We start from the raw sequence: 21,955 nt of genomic DNA on the forward strand, positions 1-21,955 counted from the left end.
TGACCCTTAATTGAGATCAAACATAATGGTACTTGTGTTCACATCGAATGCAGGTGGAGGTATGTCCATCGACATATTTGTGTCAAATTCGATATTCTAGTCTAATTTAGATCTTTTTCTTCTGATTTATAGAGACAGTAGAGTACATGCTCCATTTTATTTTCTCTCCAATTATCTTTATTCCATTTTATCCTTTTGGTTTTTTTACTCTCTTCTGCCTACCACTGGTCTGTCATTGTAATGTACAATTTATATTTGTGTGTTTCTGGTAATGTCCTTTGATATTCCTGATGGTTGTTAATTTGAATAATTGAATGCTTTGTTTTATTAAATTGCAAGTGGATGCCAAATGTTTGTTCTTATAATGTGGGCAGTAAATAATATTGAGTTTGACATGGACCACTCCCTTTTCCAAGCCTCACCTGGACCACTCCCTTTTCCTCAGACCACCTGGACCACTCCCTTTTCTTAGGACCACCTCGACAACTCCCTTTTCTGAGGACTACCGAGACAACTCCCTTTTCCAAGGTCAACCTTGACCACTCCCTTTTCTTCGGCCAACCTTGACCACTCCCTTTTCTTTGGCCAACCTCGACCACTCCCTTTTCCTCGGACCACCTGGACCACTCCCTTTTCTTAGGACCACCGAGACAACTTCCTTTTCTTCGGACCACCTGGACCACTCGACTTTTTTAAGATCACCTCGACAGCTCCCTTTTTCTCAGACCACATGGACCACTCCCTTTTCTTAGGACCACCTTGCCAACTCCCTTTTCCTTGGGCCACCTGGACCACCACTTCCGCCTTCTACACCGTAAAGCTGGCCTCCAAAGCCAGCCGCAGATTGGGCATCATCTATTGTTCAAATTCATTAATTTTTAGCTCACCTGTACTTCAGTCAGGTGAGCTTATGCGATTGAGGCAGTGAGTGAGCCAGTCAGTCAGTCAGTCAGTCCATCCGTAAACACTTCAGTCTTTATCACTTCAACCAAACACACTATTTTGATGAAACTTGGCTACAAGCCTCATATCTGATGCTTAATGGAGTTGTATTGACCGCATCAAAATCTGCGCTCATTTAGGGGTTCTAAGGGGTGGGCAACAGCGGGGCTTTGACCCCCCCCCCCAATTGATATTTGCTCTCTTCTATGAAACTACACACACAATTTTGATGAAACTTGACCACCACCTTTATCATCCGTGATGTACCGAAGTTTGTCATGGCATTTAAAAAGTCGGGGTCTAAGAGAGTCTAAGGGGGTTTGAGTGATTGTTACTCCTGATCCAGGTGAAGTTCAGGATGTGTGATCCTATTTTTAGGTCATCTCTATCATCTCAGTAGAGATGACTTAATAACCCCAGTCTCGAAGTCTGTCTATCCGTCCATTCGTCCGTCCGTCCGTACGTCTGTCCATCCACAATCAAACCGAGTGGAGACAAATAACCAATAGTGGAATGGATAGAGGTCGATGAGACATGCACAACGATATAACTTTCAATGTCGTCCAAGGTCGAGGTCAACGTCACGAGGCTGTCAAAGTTGCGAAAATCGTCGATTTCAAATCGTACCTCCTCCCTCATTTATCAAGAGAGATCAAATGTTATTAGTGATTCAGATACTATGGACTATTATCTAGAACAACACGAGCCATTTTTTTGAAATTTGCTCTCGTTCCGATTTTATAGCCCTTCAAACTTCGTTCTGATTCCCCGTATGGGCCGTTCATAAAGTACGTACATACAAAAATAAAAGTATTAAAAAATTAAGAACCGGGACTCTCCGAGACACATATTACATTTGAAGCTTTTGTCAGATTTAACTAAAACAATGGAACACAAGTTTATATGCACACTTACTTTCATTTATGACATTAACATTGTTTTGAATGTCAATTTGTACTTTTATTTTCATAAATGACGTGCTGTGATATTAAAAGAAAAAGATAAATTACACCGCTAGGGACTGCATTGTCATGGCTTACAAACATCGGTTCGTAAGGAACTGCTGGCTTTGCAAGCGATTAGCGATGTATGAAGGGGGTGGGTGGGTGGTCACTAGCCTGCATACAGAGGGGGGTGGGTGGTTTTGAAACCCGGAAGTAGAGCGTACGTACTTTATGAACTGCCCCTATTCCAGTCAGGCACAGAGTTACTTTCGCCCTCTGGCAGAGATGACCGGCACTCCCTCTTGGGGGTATTTTTATATTTAGAACAACTCCCAAAGGCTGTTGTCTGTATATCATTGGAGTACTGCTCTCCCCTATGAGCTGGGAAGGCAGAACCACATCTCACTCTCCAGAATATTGTAGAATCTAAAGTCCTCAACATTATTGGCAACTCTTATGACGAGGCCAAAACACAAAAGCTGTTGCTCTTATATCGCAGACAAATCAATGGCCTCTGTTTTTACTGTCTCTTACCAATCTCGCTTCCTTTGCTCCCTCTGTCCTCAGCCCTCCGACCCTCCCTGCTCCTCTGGAATGCACATATTCTTCCAGTAACTTCTCCTGATTAGGCTTCCAAAATACAGACTTTCTCCACACCACTCTTTTCTTACCACTTCTTCTTCTTTTGGCTGCTCCGGTTAGGGGTCGCCACAGCGGATCATCCGTTATGATCCGCATAATGATTTGGCACAGGTTTTATGCCGGATGCCCTTCCTGACGCAACCCTGTTCGCCTCTTACGACACGGGTATGGTACACTTATTCTAACCGGGGCATACACCGGGCCCAGTACACTGGTACTCACTTCGCCGACCTCGGAAGGATGACAGGCTGAGTCAACCTCCTGGTGTGTATTAATTCAAGCGGCCAACGGGGCTTGAACTCAGGACCTTTTGGATCCCAAGCCGCTACCCTAACCACTACGCCAATACCAGGCTTTTCTTACTCTTTCTCCCATTTATGGAACTGCCTTCCACAGACATTTCCATTGCACTCTTTCCTCCAGGACTTCAAGCATGTGGAACTACCATCTCATATCACCCCACCACTCCCTCCCTCCCATCCATACCGACAATGTGTTCGATTCACATTTACCCAACATCACTCAACCCTCAACTTACAGGTTACTGTGTTTCATCTCCTTTTTTCTTTTTTGAGTTCATGTCCTTGCTTGTTGTATCCAACTGTAGCCCCAATGTCACGATTGCCTCTTTCATGAACCTCAATTTTTGTATCCAAAAATAATACCTGAATTGCTTAAGCAATAACTTTTGTCCTTTTACTTTGTTTTTGATTTTTTTTAATCCAGGTATCGCCTGAAGAACAAGAAGCTTAGTGGCGGTCGAGGGGGCAGCCAATCTCTAACCCAACTGAACAAGGTCGGCATGCAAGGAGCAGCTTCTGATCACGCCCCAAAACTTCTGGCTGTGCAAAATGGGCTTGTGGTAGCCAGCTCTCCTCAGCTCATTGCTCGGGGCATCGAGGCTCCTTTGTACCCAGGGGATTCATCAGGCATAGGGAGTAAACCAGGGGAAGCCAGTGCCAGCGCTCCAGGCTCTTTATCTGGATCACCACCTGAAATGTGAGCTCGTTCACCTCGGCAATTTCCCCCTCTGCTCCTTTTTATTTAATTCCATGCATTTATTATCCCCACCATTTTTGAAAAAAACTGGGGGGTATTGTCATCTGCTACATCTGTCTGTATCTGTGTCTGTCTCTGTCTCTTCATCCGTCCATCTGTCCATCACACTATCGCCTCTTAAACGGTTGTGCAGAAATTCACCAAACTTGGTCGGTATGATCACCACATGGGACGAAGGTGCAAGAGTAGTATTATTTTGACCCCACCCTGGGGTGGGGTAAAAATGTCTAATCCCCAAAAATGCACTTATGGGCACATTTTAAAACATTTTAAAATTAGACTTTGTATGTGCAATTGACATTAGGGGACACATGAAATATGTAACGATTTTTTTTGATTTGACTCCTGGTTCATGCTTCAGGGGATGGGGACTTCGGGTCACAGATCAAAATAGGAAAAAAAAAATCACTCAAAATGTGATATTGGGTCCGTCCTGGTGGAACTTTTTGCCATCTTTCAACTTTGCTCGAGTTGGGAAGCGTGGGGATTTTCCACGGCACGCCATAGACTTTGCTCCAGTTTTGTTATATTATTTGCTGTTCTAATTTGCTTTGTTCGCTTCATACACATTTCACTTTTTTTCACATTTCATCCATATCAGGCTTCGTGTCCGAGATTTATATAACTTGTTCCCATAAACAGATCACCTTGTGCAAAATAGACCAATTATATATTATGCTCGAATTAAATTTGTCTCTCTCTCACTCTCACTCTCACTCTCACTCTCACTCTCTCTTTCTCTCTCTCCTCACCTGTACAACTCACATTCTACCCCAAGAAAAATGGGTTCTCCTCCTAAACCCACATTCATGGGTTTACCTCGGCATCCTCGCCCCGTCGATCCGTTCCTCATTGCACCAAAGCCTGGCACCTTACCCATGATTGGAAGAGGGCCGAGTCCTGCATATGCCACACATCTGCACCAACCACCGCCATTGGATTTATATTATGCAGATCCCCGCACCGGAGCTACATCGGTTGCACCCTATGACCAACACCACTACAGGGGTGAGTCTTCATATGGGTTGTATGCACATGTATTGTACCGGTTGTACATGTATGGGTTGTATGTACATGTATTATATCGGTTGTACATGTATTTTACCGGTTGTACATGTATGGGTTGTATGTACATGTATTATATTGGTTGTACATGTTTGGGTTGTATGTACACTACCAGTCGAGATTTTTAGGACACCCCAATTTTTCCAGTTTTTAAGTTAAAGCTGAAATTAAAGCATAGAACAAATAAACAATTGCAGATAAAAAAGAAATCATGGAATCATTTTGTTGAACAAAATTTAATCTAAATTTTTGACTCAACAAAGTAGCCACCTTTTACAGATATAACAGCCGAACATACTCGTGGCATTCTTTCTACAATGGAAATCAAATATTGTCGGAAAGTTCTTCCCAACACTGTTGCAGAAGTTCCCACAAATGTGTTGCACTTGTTGGTTGCTTTGCTTTCACCCTTCTGTCCAGTTCATCCCAAACCAGCTCGATGGAGTTTAAGTCTGGAGACTGTGCTGGTCATTCCATGATATGAAGCCTACCGTCTTGTTCTTTTCTTCTAAGGTAGTTCTGACATTGCCTGGAGGTATGTTTTGGGTCGTTATCTTGCTATAGGATGAATCCCTGACCAACTAGGCAAAGACAAGAGGGTATTGCATGGCACTGCAAAATGCTGTGGTAGCCCTTTTGTTTCAGGGTGCCAGTCACTCTGTGCAAGTCGCTGACACTGGATCCAGCAAAAGAGCCCCAGATCATCACGCTTCCTCCTCCATGTTTGACAGTTCGTGTCACACACTGAGGAACCATCCTTTCGCCTACTCGACGGCGTACAAAAACCCTGCGTGATGAACCGAAGATTTCAAATTTTGATTCATCGGATCATAAGACCTTCTTCCAGTTTTCAGTAGTCCACTGGCTGTGCTTCATGGCCCAGGTATCCTCTTTTTCTTGTTTTGCCATCTTACAAATGGCTTTCTGACTGCCACTCGACCTGTCAAACCTGCAGCTCGAAATCTTATCTTCACAGTTGAAACTGAGACGTCCTTACTTCGACCAGTGTTAAGCTGTGCTTGAAGCTGCTGTCCTGTGAGCCGCCTATTACGTCAGCTGTTGACTCTCAGAAACTTGTCTTCTGATTGTGTTGTGGCTTTGGGTCTGCCAGACCTCTTCCTGTCAGAGTTTCCTTCAGGTTCAAGTGCCTTTTGATGGTGCAGGAAACTGTACTCACTGACACCTTGGCTTTTTTCAATTTCTCTAAAGCAAAGACCTACACTTTTAAGGGTTACTAGACGACCTGTGAACCCGTTGGGTTCCCGTTGTGGCAGCGGTTGTTAAAAAAAAAGTCATTTCAAAAATAACTAAAGATAGCTCCAGCGAACTATACCACTGAGGTTGTTTGCATTAATCAAATAATCCCCAAGAGTGCTTGACTGAATCGGGAATTCATTTTTAAATATTTTTTTTCGTTGCCCGATTTGAACGAAACTTGATATTGCGCATCAATGTGAAAAAAAAACGGAGAAAAGAAAGTCGAAGAAATTATTGTACGTAATCTTCTAAACACAATTGTATTTATTAATGAACACGGAAGTATTAGATCAAAATGGCAATGTTTATTTTATGCTTAAAAATGAATTGTTCTTTGTCTATGCTAAATGTTTGAGATTTTTTAATAATATTTTTCGTTGCCCGATTTGAACGAAACTTGATACTGCACACCACAGGTGAATGGGGTGAGTAAGGTGGCCCTAAAATTTTTGTGCTATCGTGTACAGTTTTAGCTGTATTTTGGGAACATACATACATACATACATACATACATACACACAAGATGAGAGTTTTAGTAATATATAGATAATGGTCTGTCTGTCTTCTTTTGTTAATTGTCTTTTCTCACCATTATGAGAGCAATATACTACTTCCTGCAGTGCAATATTGTCCAAATAATGCTTTAGAGGGTGTAGCAACACAGTCTGTTCCAACACTGCTTTTATACAGACAGAGTTTGGAGCTAGTCAACAAAAGAAGTTGGTACACCTGTAGGAATTGTTTGCATCAACTTTCAAGGCTTAATTTACTTCCATAGCTGCAGTTGCTAACCCATTACTTGTTCCCTGAAAAGGACCTTTTTTTAACAACTCTGAAATTTACATTATTTTTCATTTTTTGGCAACCTAAACTTTTTTTTAAATCTCTGGCAGTTTACCGCTTATCTTTGTACCATTTCTGGTTATTCACTGGACTTGAACTGCTTAAATTTCTGTAAAAACTGGAAAAATGGAGGTGTTCTAAAACTTTTTTCCAGTAGTGTACATGTATTATATTGGTTGTACGTGTATTGGTTGTGTGTCCATGTATTGTATCAGTTGTACATGTATTATATTGGTTGTACATGTATGGGTTGTATGTACATGTATAATATTGGTGGTACGTGTATGGGTTGTATGTACATGTATAATATTGGTGGTACGTGTATGGGTTGTATGTACATGTATAATATTGGTGGTACGTGTATGGGTTGTATGTACATGTATTATATCAGTTGTACATGTGTGGGTTATATGTACATGTATGGGTTGTATGTACATGTATAATATCGGTGGTACGTGTGTGGGTTGTATGTACATGTATAATATTGGTGGTACGTGTATGGGTTGTATGTACATGTATAATATCGGTGGTACCTGTATGGGTTGTATGTACATGTATAATATCGGTGGTACGTGTGTGGGTTGTATGTACATGTATAATATCGGTGGTACGTGTGTGGTTTATATGTACATGTATAATATTGGTGGTACGTGTGTGGGTTGTATGTACATGTATAATATCGGTGGTTCATGTGTGGGTTGTTTATGTACATGTATTTATATCGGTGATACGTGTGTAGGTTGTATGTACATGTATAATATTGGTGATACATGTGTGGGTTGTATGTACATGTATAATATCGGTGATACGTGTGTGGGTTGTATGTACACGTATTATACCGGTGGTACGTTTGTGGATGATCCAGGCAGTGGGAAATCTAAATTCCACAATGGACAAAAAAATTGTGAACGTGGACAATGGAAAAGCAGTTCAGGTCAGGGGTGACTTTTGACAGTTGAATGGTTTGCTTAGCTTGCTTTGTTCATGTAAATGTCACTGACAAGATGAACACGTTTTCACATTTCCTCAGTTTTTTCCGACTTTGTAGTGTCTTCAACTTATGTAGTATGATGTCTTGTGTGACTCCCTCAAAATGATGCAACACTGTAACTTGGTTGTTGTTGTTCCATTTTCCAAAAGTTTTTTTTTTTTTTTAATAAATGCATATAAGAGTATTTTGAGAGTCCATCAGACCAAAAGCAAACTTGCGGGTATCTGTGTAAAACGTAGAGGGCCATAACCGGTTTAACTGGGTAACTCGCTGTAGTTGACCCTTCAAAACATTAAATTGTGACGTAATTAGATTGTCGATGATTTCTACTGAGATCATCTGGCAATACCGCTGTTTTTTTTCCAATTTCAATGCTTGCACACGTGTATTACATACCTGTGAGCTGAAGTTAATTTACACACGTGTATTACATACCTTTAAGCTGAAATTGATTTGCACACGTGTATTACATACATGCAAGCTCAAATTGATTTACACACGTGTATTACATATATGCAAGCTCAAATTGATTTACACACGTGTATTATACATGCAAGCTGAAATTGATTTACACACGTGTATTACATACATGCAAGCTAAAATAGATTTACACATGTATTACATACATGCAAGCTCAAATTGATTTACACACGTTTATTATACATGCAAGCTGAAATTGATTTACACACGTGTATTATACATGCAAGCTGAAATTGATTTACACACGTGTATTACATACATGCAAGCTAAAATAGATTTACACACATGTATTACATACATGCAAGCTCAAATTGATTTACACATGTGTATTACATGCAAGCTGAAATTGATTCCACACGTGTATTATACATGCAAGCTGAATTGATTTACACACGTGTATTACATACAAGCTGAAATTGATTTACATGTGCATTATACATGCAAGCTGAATATGATTTGCACACATGTTTTATAGACATGCAAGCTCAAATTGATTCCACACGTGTATTATACATTCAAGCTGAATTGATTTACACACGTGTATTACATACGTGCAAGCTGAAATTGATTTACGTACGTGCATTATACATGCAAGCTGAATTTGATTTGCACACGTGCATTATACATGCAAGCTGAAATTGATTTACACACGTGTATTACATACATGCAAGCTCAAATTGATTTACATACGCGTATTACATGCAAGCTGAAATTGATTCCACACGTGTATTATACATGCAATCAGATTGATCAGTTTTGGTGGTACCCCTCAAAGACCAATCATCCTCCAGAGGGAATCCTGATTCACCGAATCAAACGCTTTGTGGAGATCAACATCGGCTGCAAACAGCCCCTGCCGAAACTCTCGTCTGCGTTTAGTGAGGACCAAAAGACCAAGGATACGGTCAATCGTTAACCTCTGGTGTAAAACCTGACTGCTCTGGGCGCTGGTGCTTAAGAAGATGGTAGAGAACCCCATCAAGATTTATCCGAGCAAAGACCTTTCCCGGCACTGAGAGCAGCGTCACCCCTAAGTACTGGTTACAATCCTGGCGATCACCCTTCTCTTTCCAGAGAAGGAAAAGTAGGCCCCTCCTCCAGTCAGTTTGGATTACATCTGTGTTCCAAACAGAGCACCGAACTGCATGCAATAACACGAGTACAGCATTTCCACCAGCCTTGACAAGTTCAGCATTGATGCCACAGATACCAGGAGCTTTATCCCCATTTCAACTGGTTCACTGCAGCCCGTGTTTCCACAAACGAAGGTGGTTCACCGTTGATTGGAGGGTCAGAAATAGGAATTGTAATACCCCTGACATACAACTTGGCAGCTGGTGGATTAGCCTGGTATAGCTGCTCAAAGTAAGCGGCCCAGCAGGGCATCATTTCTGACTCCTCTATCAAGAGCCACCACCCTCTGTTCGAACTGCAGTACATCGAGGGACATGCTTGGAGGAACACAATGCACAAATTCCTCTGTAAGCAGGACGAGAATCACTTGACCACAGGTAATGCTCTACCCCCAAACAGGTTCCTCACACATAGGCCTCCTTGACTGCCCTCAGCACATGTACAGTTTTATGCCTCACCTCCCTGAACAGCTTCGCTCTGCCATTAAGCCTGGTCCTGGGACTCTGATCAATGGTGTCCAGTGTCCCTTGAGGGATAAAAATTCTTCTTCACCCTTCGGCGAGTTCCAAGACATCCACCGGCAACATCAAGGATGGTAATCTTGAAGACACTCTACAACTCTTCAGAATTCCCCCAAGCACGTAGACCCCCCCCCAACCCCCCAAATCCACACTTAGCCTGTTCGCAAACTCCTCAGCTACCTCTCATCCATGAGCTTGCCATCATCCAGCCTCAGCTGGGATGGTACCATGCTCCCGGATTTAAGCTGAATCTTCAGCGTTGCTGCAACAAGCCTGTGGTTGGTATTGAGGAACTGAGCACTCCGGTCGACCCTGCAGTTCTGAATTGTCCTCCAGCGACCATTCACGAGCATATGGTCACTCTCCTTTCAATATCACCAGCATTGGAATACCAAGTCCAACGATGAGCCTTTGGGTGCTGAAACCATGAACAAGCCACCCAAATCCATGACTTCTTGCATACTTAAGGAACTTAGTGCTATTCTGGTTCACAGTTCCACACCCTTAGGAACCAACACATGTCTTATAACCATCTCTGTCATTTCCATTTGTTGCATTGACATCTCCCAAGACGAGAAAAGTATCTCATCTGGGGCACTTATCAACCACAGATTCGAGCACGGCATAGAATTCCTCCTTCACAGTGAGATCACTCACCTCGGTCGGAGCATGTACCAAGATCAGGGAAATGACGCCTCAGGAATGACGAATCCTCAGTCTCATAATACGCTGGTTGACCATTGTTACCTCATTTATCATGGGAGTCAACTTATTGGACACAGCTACAGCAACTCCTTGGGTATGGTAACCATCATAGTGACTTGGCCAGTCGGAGGTGTAACCACTCACTGCGACCTCACCACTGTCCGGTCTCCGAACCTACCTATTCTTGGACGGATCTTCTGGATCTGATGCGTTTGAGACGCATCTTCTGATTTGTTCCTCATATGTTTGCAACATTTCCCCTAATGCCCTGTCACACCTTGACGTTTTAGCCAGCATATGGCAAGGTCTCAAAATGCATGTAAAACGCTGGCGTACGCTGAACTATTGATGTTTTTTCCAGTTTTGGACGTATTCATAACGAGTTGGACGTATGCATAACGTATTAGTAACGTACACAGAATGTTTCGATAACATATAGATAACTTGTACTAACGAATGCTGAGCGTGTTGTCGGCGTTCACAACCTATGCCCAACGATAGTCTAACTTATGCATAGCGTGGCAGCGTATCGCCGACGATCACGTGGCGTAGCCTATTAAAAGGCTGCGGCTTGACAATTCAAATCATAACCGCACTGGACATCGAAGTGTCAAGCCACTGTCACACCTTGACGCTTTAGCCAGCGTATGCCGACGTATGAAAAATTTGCCGAATGCGCTGGCACACGTCGAATACGTTATGGGTAATTTTTGTATACATTAAGAGCACGCTGAAGCACGCTGGCATACGTCGTAGTACGTCGTAGTACGTCGTAGTACACCGAGTACGTTGTCAAATTTTCAGCATGTTGAAAATTTTTCGACGTATCCAGCGTATGACGCACACGTTCCGCATACGCTGGCATAAGTTGTAGGCACGTTACGCGATCATTGACACACGTCGACACACGTTACTTGTAAGTTATTCATAAGTCGAAACACATCGAGGTAATGTTTAGCGTACCCGAAACATTTCTAACCTATGAGTAACGTGCTTTGAACCTATGTGTAACGTATCTCCAACGCACATTGGCGTATGTAGATGTATTTGACGTCTTCCGGACGACCATAGAACTTACTGAACGTGTTACTAACTTACAGCTACCGTATAATGGCGTATTGGCAGCGTTTAGGGGAATTGGTATATAAAAATGGGGTTCACACAGGAGGAACCCGTCAGTGTTCCAGACTCCATGGTTTTTTTTTTCTTCTTCGGCATGACGATGATATTGACACTTCGATTTCAATGCGGTTATAATTTAAATCGTTGAGTGGCAGCCTATTAATTATATTATATTATAACCTCACTAGAAATCGAAGTGTCAACATCACCGTCATGCTGAGAGAAAAAAAAAAAACATGGAGTCTGGAACACTGACGCTAATCATTACCTTGACGTGTTTCGACTTATGAGTAACTTACAAGTAACGTGTGTCGACATGTGTCAACGATCGTGTAACGTGCCTACAACTTATAGCCAGCGTATGCGGAACGTGTGAGTCATACGCTGGCATACGTCAAAAAATTTCAAGCATGTTAAAATTTGTCGACAGCTCGGCATACGACGACGTATGCCTGCGTACTACGACGTATGCCAGCATACTACGACGTATACCAAACTTACCCATAACGTATTTGACATGTGCAAGCGTTTTAGACAAATTTTTCATACGTCGGCATACACTGGCTAAATCGTCAAGGTGTGACAGAGCCTTTAACATGGAATCTTGGTGTAGATCAGGAACCTTTCAGCACCCATCTTCTTTTCATCTGCAGCAGTGAGCAATTTGTGCATGAACCTCCTGATGATATGCCCAGGGTATCCATTTCCATTGAGGAATGCCGATAATTTTGTCTGTCTCCGTCTGAAGGTTGGAGTTCAAACATATCCTCTTTGCTCAACTCACCAGTACATTGATCAAAGCAATCTTGTATCTCGTTGCACTGAAGGAGTCCCAACAAGTGTACTGGCCTGTGAAAGTGGGCTACCTGTCGATGGACGTAGTAAACAATGATGCAGATCTCTCTACCATGAAGTCAAAAAGGGTTGGCAACCAGAGCATTCCAATTCCGTGGTGTTCCTGAGGGCAGGACAAAGAGAATTCAAATCATTCAAGTAGTGGTCACAGTCTTCGTGAGATTCAAACAAGCAAAGTATGTGATCCACATATCTGAAATATAAGATGGGAGATTGAGATACCTGCAACTTCATCAGATTCTCCAATTCTTGATAACCAACAAAAATGTTTGCCAACATTGAGCACAAGGGGATTGCCTATGGCCACACCATCATTTTGGACAAACATAATGTTATGTACATCCATTGTAGCCATGTTCATCAATTGCATGAAGACAGATTCAGAAATAGGTGGATGCTCAAGTTCCATGTGGTGTAGCATATTTGCGCATCTACAGTATCAATGGTTTCTGTCAAAGGAACGTTTGCAAACAGGTTATCGATGTCAAAAGAACACCTTACATTCTCCAAACCAGTTGGACACATCTCCCTTTTGGCATTAGCAAAAGTGAAAGAATCTCTGATGACAAACCTAGAGACTGACTCATGCACTGGTTGCAGTAACTGTCCCAACAATTTTGCCAGGTGATGTTGGGCACATCCAACAATGGACAGAATTGGTGTCTGTGGAACATTCTGCTTGCGAATCTTCGGTAGTATGGTGGAAATTTACACAAAAGAGAAAACACTTTATATTCTAAGAGATCGTTTATTGTACAAACGCACATGTGGAGAGAAAGGTTTGTCTCGAGTGTACAAGCAGATCTCTGACTCTGAGCCAGAATACATCGTTTTTTTAATATGATTGGAAAATATGGAGGGGTCAAAGCATCAAAGGATACTGGTTAATCAACACCAGACTACAAGAAAGCTTTCTTAAACAAAAGATCCTTCATAGCAAAAGACAACAAGATAACACAAGGAAAGGAATGCGTGCCTTGCTCCAGGGCATGTGTGCACAGAGTTACATCGGCAATGATTCAGCGCAGCAGGCTGGTAGAGCATCTCTTTACACAGAGAAGGTATAGTTTTGCAGCACAATAAGAAGTTTATAGCCTCAGCAGTCCGATGAGACTCCTATTTTACAATATAAATATGATATGTTTGAAATACAATAAGGACGACGAGTCAATGAGACTTGTGTTTCTACAAACTCTGCAGTTCAATGAGAAGGCAGAGTTAATGAGATATGTGTTCGTACAACTTTGCAATTGAATGGGAAAGCAGAAATACTGAGACTTTGCAATGTCACTGCTGCCCGACTCACTGGCGCTAACCAAGTGAAATAAAGAAAATATTATATTGTTACACAGTCAACTCACACATATCTATTCATTATAAAACAACCATCAGTATGTAATGATCCATTATTAAGTATATTTTAAAGTATCAGAGCAGCAAACATAACAGAGATGTACATATTTCATTTTAACTTAGCATGGACTAATGACAGATCTTTCACCAGGCTCATATGAGCTAGGGTTAGTATGGGGATTATGTATTCATTATTATTATTGCTATATGGTTGGAAAGTTATCTGATTTGAAATGTTTGCTTTGCGCATTTACTAGTGGATTCAGGAGAGCATTTTCTCAACATTGAGAAAGGCAAACAATACATTGACATTACTTTTAATAGATATGTTGCAGTTATATGGAATTAGCAAGACCATAGTATATTTGAACAGAGATTTGACTCACTCGTGGCCTGCCATAATGAGTTCTGAGCAAACAAAGAAACTCATGCCGTAAAGCAGCCCTTATTTGCAAATGCAGTGATTTCTGACTTTGTCACTGTGAGAGAGCTGATGAGCATATTTTATCCTGCAGACAATTAAAATCTTTATCTCAGCGCATGAAAACCATACCTTATAAAGTTACTTTAGCCAATGCTTTACAACAGATTTCATACTTCCATATTGTTTAAAAGCATTTGAAAGCAAAAAAAGAGAAATGAGCAGATAATTTGTGGACAAAAATCACATCTCAATATGAACAATATTTGTTTCAGCATGATCAATACAGGAACAGCAGTGCTTTGTGATAGTCATGTGATCCATAGAACTTTCTATCACCATATACACTACATGCCCAAAAGTATGTGGACACCCCTTCTAATTAGTGGATTCAACTATTTCCGCCACACACATTGCTGGTAGGTGTATGAAATCAAGCACACAACCATGCAATCTCCGTAGACAAAGATTGGCAGTGGAATGGGCGTACTGAAGAGCTCAGTGACTTTCAATGTGGCACTGTCATAGGATGCCACATTTCCAACAAGTCAGTTCGTCAAATTTCTACCCTGCTAGAGCTGCCCTGGTCAACTGTAAGTGCTGTTATTGTGAAGTGGAAATATCTAGGAGCAACAGCAGCTCAGCCATAAAGTGGTAGGCCACACAAGCTTACAGAACAGGACCGCCGAGTGCTGAAGCATGTCGCGTGGAAAATCGTCTGTCGCTGGTTGCAACACTCAATACCGAGTTCCAAATTGACTGGAAGCAACGTCAGCACAAACACTGTTCCTTGAGAGCTTCATGACGTGGGTTTCCATGGCCGAGCAGCCGCACACAAGCCAAAGATCACCATGCGTAATGCCAAGCGTCGGCTGGAGTGGTGTCTAGCTCACCGCCATTGGACTCTGGAGCAGTGGAAACGCGTTCTCTGGAGTGATGAATCATGCTTCACCATCCGGCAGTCCGACGGATGAATGTGGGTTTGGCGGATGCCAGGAGAACGCTACCTGCCCAAATGCATAGTGCCAACTGTAAAGTTTGGTGGAGGAGAAATCATTGTCTGGGGCTGTTTTTCATGATTCGTGCTCTGCCCCTTAGTTCCAGTGAAGGGAAATCTTAACACACACCACACAATGACATTCTTGATGATTCTGTGCTTCCAACTTTGTGGCAACAGTTTGCGGAAGGCCCTTTCCTTTTTCAGCATGATAATGCAGGTCAGGTATGGGAGCAGGAACCTGAGCAGTGCGTCGCGGCATACACTTTTCGCCGGTGCTCCAGGGAACTCTGTCTGGCCATCCCCCAGGCAGATGCCTGGCCCATCCCCATCTCTGTGAGATGCTGATCAACCTGTTGTAACCATGAGGCACATGGTCAGCCCATTGGCCTCCTCCACTCATGAGGCTCCCAGGCTGAGATAATCTGGTGAGCAGGATCAGCGTCAAAAAACGAGCCAATTGTCCATACAGCCACAGCTGATGCTCACGGACTATGCAGGTAACAAATCTCATTTGAGTCTCTCACATACCACTCGTTGAACACAAAGTCTGACCAGTGATAGCCCAGGATTCTCCGAAGAGACCTGGTACCAAAGGAATTAAGTGTCAGATCCCTGGTCAGAGTCCAAGTCTCACATCCATAGAGCAAGACTGGAAGCACGAAGGATCTGAAGACTCAGACTTTCATCTTACCGCATAGGTACCGGCAGTGCCACACACCATGATCTGGTGAATCCATGACTCCCCAGGCTCGACCCAGATGTCTATTGACCTCTGACTCACAGCCAGCAGAGACATGAATATCACTGCCAAGGTAAGTGAATCTCTCCATGACCTCAACATCCTCACGACAAACAGACACAGACAGGACAGCAGCATCCAAGATGTCATTGAAAGGCTGGATCTTAGTTTTGACCCAGGAAACCCATAATCCCAGCGGCTCCGACTCCTCAGTCAGCACCTCGAGGGCCCCCAAAGGATATCTAGAGTCTCCGCAAAGATGACTGCATCATCTGTGAAATCAAGGTCAGAGATTTTGACATTGCCAAATAATGCACCCCAGCTTGATCTCTCTGACATCCTCCCCAGAATCCAGTCCATACAAGTGCTGAAAAGTGTAGGGGCTAGTACGCACCCCTGAGGAACTCCAGTCACAACTGGAAATAAGTCAGAGATGGTCTCACCACATCTCACAGCACTCTCAATACCAGAGTATAGGTCAGACATCAGATCAATCAGTATTGGTGGCACCCCACGAAGACCAAGAATCCTCCAGAGGGCATCCCGATTCACTCAATCAAACACTTTACCGAGATCAACATAGGCTGTAAGTAGCCCCTGCCGAAACTCTCGTCTGCATTTGGTGAGGACCCGAAGAGGAAGGATACAGTCAATCGTTGACCTCTTTGGTGTAAAGCCTGACTGCTCTGCAAGTGGGTGCTCAAGCAGATGATGGCTAACCCTATCAATAATTTTCCGAGCAAAAACCTTGCCCGGTACTGAGAGCAGCATCAACCCTCGGTAGTTGCTGCAGTGTTGGCGATCACCCTTCCATCTCAAGAGAGGGCAACAAGGCCCGTCTTCCAGTCAGTTGGAATGATGCCTGTGTTCCAGGCAGAGCACAGAACTGCATGCAATGACACGAGTGCAGCATTTCCACCAGCCTTGAGAAGTTCAGCATGGATGCCACAAATCCCAGGAGCTTTACTCCATTTCAGCCAGTTCACCACAGCCTCTGTTTCCACAAATGAAGGTGGACCACAGTTGATTGGAGGGTCAGCAACAGGGATTTTAACACCCCTGACATCCAACTGGACAGCTGCTGGATCAACCTGGTACAGCCGCTCAAAGTAACCGGCCGGCGGGCCTTCACTTCGGACTCCTCTGTCAAGAGTCCACCACCCTCTGCTGTAACTGCATGACACCGTGGGACAGGCTTGGACGAAGGCAATGCGTGAATTCCCCTGTACGCAGGACGAGAATCACTTGACCAGAGGTGAGGCTCTACCCCCTCACAGATTCCTCGCACATAGGCCTCCTTGTCCACCCTGAGCACACGTACAGTTTTGCGCCTCAGCTCCCGGAACAGATCAGCTCTGCCATTCAGCCTGGCCCTGCGACTCTGGGCAATGGTATCCAGTGTCTCTTGAGAGCCAAAATTCTTCTTCGCCCTCTGGTGAGTTCCAAGGCATCCACCGGCAACATCAAGGACGGTAGTCTTGAAGGCACTCCACAACTCCTCAGCATCCCCCAAAGCACCCAGACCCCTTAAATCCCCACTCAGCTTGTTCACAAACTCCTCTGCTACCCTCTCATCCTTGAACTTGCCAACATCCATCCTATGCTGGGATGGTAACATTCTCTCTTGGATTTAAGCTGCATCTTAAGTGTTGTGACAACAAGCCGGTGGTCAGTATTTAGGAATTGAGCACTCCCATAGACCCTGCAGTTCTGGATCATCCTCCAGCGACCAGCAACGAGCACATGGTCAATCTCCTTTGCCACACCACCAGCGTTGGAATACCAAGTCCAGCGATGAGCTTGTCGGTGCTGAAATCATAAACCAGCCACCCTGAACATGACTTCTTGCAAAGTTAAGGAACTTCGAGCTATTCTGGTTCTCAGTTGCAGACCCATGGGGACCAACACAGTTCTCATTACCATCCGTATCAGTTCAAGTCGATGCATTGAAATCCCCCAAGATGAGAAGAGTATCTCGCCTGGGGCACTGATCAACCAGACTCGATCGTGGCATAGAATGCGTCCTTCACGGTGACATCACTCGCCTCAGTCGGAGCATAAACAGAGACAAGGGAAATGACACCCAAGGAGTGACGAATCCTTCGTTTCATAATACGCTCGTTGACCAGTGTTACCTCAATTATCATTGGAGTCAGCTGATTGGACACAGCTACAGCAACTCCTTGGGTATGGTAACCATCAGAGCGACCAGACCAATAGGAGGTGTAACCACCCGCCATGCTCTCACCGCAATCCAGTCTCTGAACCTCAGAGAGTGCTGCAATGCCGATGTCCAAACGCTTGAGATCAGATGATAACAGAGGCAGCTGATCATCCTCTCTTTAGGATAGGACATTCGGGGCAACCACCTGAAGGGACCGCCTCAGGTTAACCCAAGGACGGGAGCGCCGAGTGCTGAGAGTCTCGTTGGTTGTGGTAACTAACAGCTTGGTTGTGGTAACCGAAAACAATGTCGACATTACCGTATGGTGAACGACACCTCACACCACCCCAACACACTCTCCCGCAATCTGACCTGGGAATGTTACCCCGTGTTTTCCCTCCAATCATCAAAGATTGTGGGTCCCGAAGGCTTTGCCCCAATCCCGTCATCCGGTGAGCTGCCCTACGAAGGGAAGCTGCACAGGAGGTACTCCCACGGAATGGGTTTTCAGATTTTTTAATGCTTTTGGAATGTTTTGCGGAATGAAGCGTTTTACGGAGTGCCCCCCCCCCCCGAATGATAATGCCCCCATGCACAAAGCGAGGTCCATACAGAAATGGTTTGTTGAAATCGGTGTGGAAGAACTTGATTGGCCTGCATAGAGCCCTGACCTCAACCCCATCAAACACCTTTGGAATGAATTGGAACGCTAACTGCGAGCCAGACTTAATCACCCAACATCAGTACCTGAACTCGTGAATGGAACTCGTGGCTGAATGGAAGCAAATTCTTGCAGGAATATTCCAACATCTAATGGAAAGCCTTCCCAGAAGAGTTGTGGCGGTTGTCGCAGCAAAGTGGGTTCCAACTCCACATTAATGCCCATGATTTTGATATGAGATGTTGGACGAGCAGGTGTCCGCATACTTTTGGCAACATAGTGTATGTCCATGCTTACATTTCACAACATGGAATTAATTATTTTATTTCCACAGTGGGCCATTCATTATTGGACGAAGAGAGCCCACCGGCTTAACCCTCTCTTAAAATTGCCTCAAAAGTTCACATTTTATGCAGCTGGAACAACCTCTTGCAGATTTGATTCTCCAAGCGTGACATACGGTCATGTTTATCAATGCCTCCCAACTGTCAAAACTTGGACTTATCCTGTAGGATATCCATCATTTTGTTCACATAGTTCACCTGGTTTAACATGACAACACCAGAGCCTTTGTCATGTGGATTATGAGAAGATATGTTTGAGCTCCAAGCTTCAGAACGAGATGGACAAAATTATTGGCATCCTCAGTGAGAATGGATACCCTGAGCATATCATCAGGAGGTTCGTGCAGACACGAATTCCTAACTGTTATGGCCCTGTCACACCTTGACGTTTTAACCAGCGTATGGCAAGGTCTCAAAATGTATGTAAAACGCTGGCGTACGCTGAACTATTGATGTTTTTTTGAAAGTTTTAGGCGTATAATAACATGTTGGACGTATGCATAGCGTATTAGTAACGTACACAGAACGTTTCAATCACATATAGATAACTTATACCAACGAATGCTGAGCGTGTTGTCGGCATTCACAACCTCTGCCCAATGATAGTCTAACTTATGCATAGCGTGCGGCAGCGTATCGCCGATGATCACGTGGCGTAGGCTATTAATAGGCTGCAGCTCGACGATTCTAATCATAACCGCACTAGACATCGAGGTGTGAAGCCGCTGTCACACCTTGACGTTTTAGCCAACGTATGCCGACGTATGAAAAATTTGCCGAACCAAGCTGGCACACGTCGAATACGTTGTGGGTAAGTTTTGTATACGTTAAGAGCATGCTGGCATACGTCGTAGTACACTGGCATACTTCGTCATACGCCGAGTACGTCGAGAAATTTTCAGCATGTTGAAAATTTCTCGATGTACACTGCGTATGACACACGTTCCGCATATGCTGGCATAAGTTGGAGGCACGTTACGCGATCATTGACACACGTCGACGCACGGTACTTGTACGTTACTCATAAGTCGAAATGTCAAGGTAATGGTTAGCGTCAGTGTTCCAGACTCCTGTTTTTTTTTTTGTTTTTTTTTTGCTTCGGTATGATGCTGATGTTGACACTTCGATTTCTAGTGCGGTTATGATTTAAATCGTTGAGCGGCAGCTTATTAATTATATTATATTATAACTGCACTAGAAATCGAAGTGTTAACATCACCGTCATACCGAAGAAAAAAAAAACCATTACATTGACGTGTTTCCACTTATGAGTAACGTACAAGTAACGTGTGTCGACGTGTGTCAACGATCGCGTAACGTGCCGACAACACGTTACTCATCGGTTTGAAATAAGTTTCGGGTACGCTAAACATTACGTCGACGTGTTTCGACTTATGAGTAACTTACTAGTAACGTGTGTCGACGTGTGTCAACGATCGCGTAACGTGCCTCCAACTTATGGCCGGCATTATGCGGAACGTGTGAGTCATATGCTGGCATACATCGAAAAATTTCAAGCATGAAAAATTTGTCTAACACCTCAGCGTACTACGATGTATGCCAGCGTACAAAGTCATATGCCAGCGTACTATGAAAAAAAGCCAGCATACTATGACGTATGCCAGCATGCTCTTAATGTATACAAACTTACCCATAATGTATTCGACGTGTGCCAGCGTTTTACCCAAATTTGCATACGTTAGGCATACGCTGGCTAAATCGTCAAGGTGTGACAGGGCCTTTACAGATGAAAGGAAGATGGGTCCTGAAAAGTGCCCAGTCTACATCAAAATTCCTTGTTTATGGGAAATGTCGCAAACATATGAGGAAAAAAATCAAAAGATGTCTCAAACATTTAACCAGCTGTCCATCCAAGAGTGATGCTATTTTATTATTCGGGTACCCAGTCTAATGGACTGGGTCACCTATTTTTTTTCTTCTGTTTATTTTTTATTTCTTATTTCTTAATTATTATTTTTCCACTGTCAATTTGCGGGATCTTTCGCTTTAAAAATCATTTTCTCAGGAACGGTAAGTCCGATCAACACGAAATTTTCACCATAATTCACACGCACCTTCCTCATGACGTCCTTTTTCAAGTTTGTTAATTTCTTATTGATATGTCACATGGTTTGGCGGCTATCTTGAATTTACCCGAAAACCTTCAAACATCTCCAGAACGACTGGTCAGATCAAGGGGAAACTTCACAGAAGTATTGCTCACGAGTAGTGAATATAAGTTTGTTATTTTCTAATTAATAGGTCACATGGTTTGGCAGCCATGTTGGATTCAAGAAAAATATTAAATAATGCTTCCTCTGGAATCACATAACCTATCGAAGCGAAAATTTGCAACTATCATCTTCCATCATATCTGCATGCACAGTAAAAATTATGACATCACAAGTCACATGGTTTGGTGGCCATCTTGGATAGAAAAACGCATCTTATCTGATTAACACGAAACTTCACACACGTGTTCCACTACAGGAATGGAGGCAGAATGTAAATTTATGATGTCATAGGTCACATGGTTCGTCAGCCGTCTTGGATTGAAAATTAATAAATTTTAAATATCTTCTTCTCCAGTACGGCTGGACAGATTGAGGCAATAATTCACACACTTTTCCCAAGACATCCTTTCACAAGTTTGTTAATTTATAATTGATAGGTCACATGGTTTGGTGTCCATACTGAATTTACCCTAAAACCT

At 43.3% G+C, this 21,955-nt stretch overlaps 1 protein-coding gene across 7 annotated transcripts in view; it reads left to right on the forward strand.

Annotated features, from left to right (window-relative positions):
• Positions 1-21,955, forward strand: part of LOC147013648 (roquin-1-like) — a 176,870-nt gene that overhangs the window by 148,267 nt on the left and 6,648 nt on the right. For 5 of the 7 annotated variants that reach the window (XR_015051404.1, XM_085855722.1, XM_085855720.1 and 2 more), the window contains 3 exons: positions 2,952-3,068; positions 3,255-3,527; positions 4,366-4,595. Coding sequence is in view for 6 of the 7 variants with exons in the window: in XM_085855722.1 (XP_085711848.1) it covers positions 2,952-3,068; positions 3,255-3,527; positions 4,366-4,595 (620 nt within the window). In the remaining variant the exon portion in view is untranslated. The remainder of the gene's footprint in view (positions 1-2,951; positions 3,069-3,254; positions 3,528-4,365; positions 4,596-21,955) is intronic. The other 2 variants (XM_085855724.1, XM_085855725.1) reach the window with 1 other exon arrangement.

This window comes from Eptatretus burgeri, chromosome 14 (assembly GCF_056783735.1).
Source record: "Eptatretus burgeri isolate ZD-2024b chromosome 14, Ebu_testis_v1, whole genome shotgun sequence".
Classification (NCBI taxonomy): domain Eukaryota; kingdom Metazoa; phylum Chordata; class Myxini; order Myxiniformes; family Myxinidae; genus Eptatretus; species Eptatretus burgeri.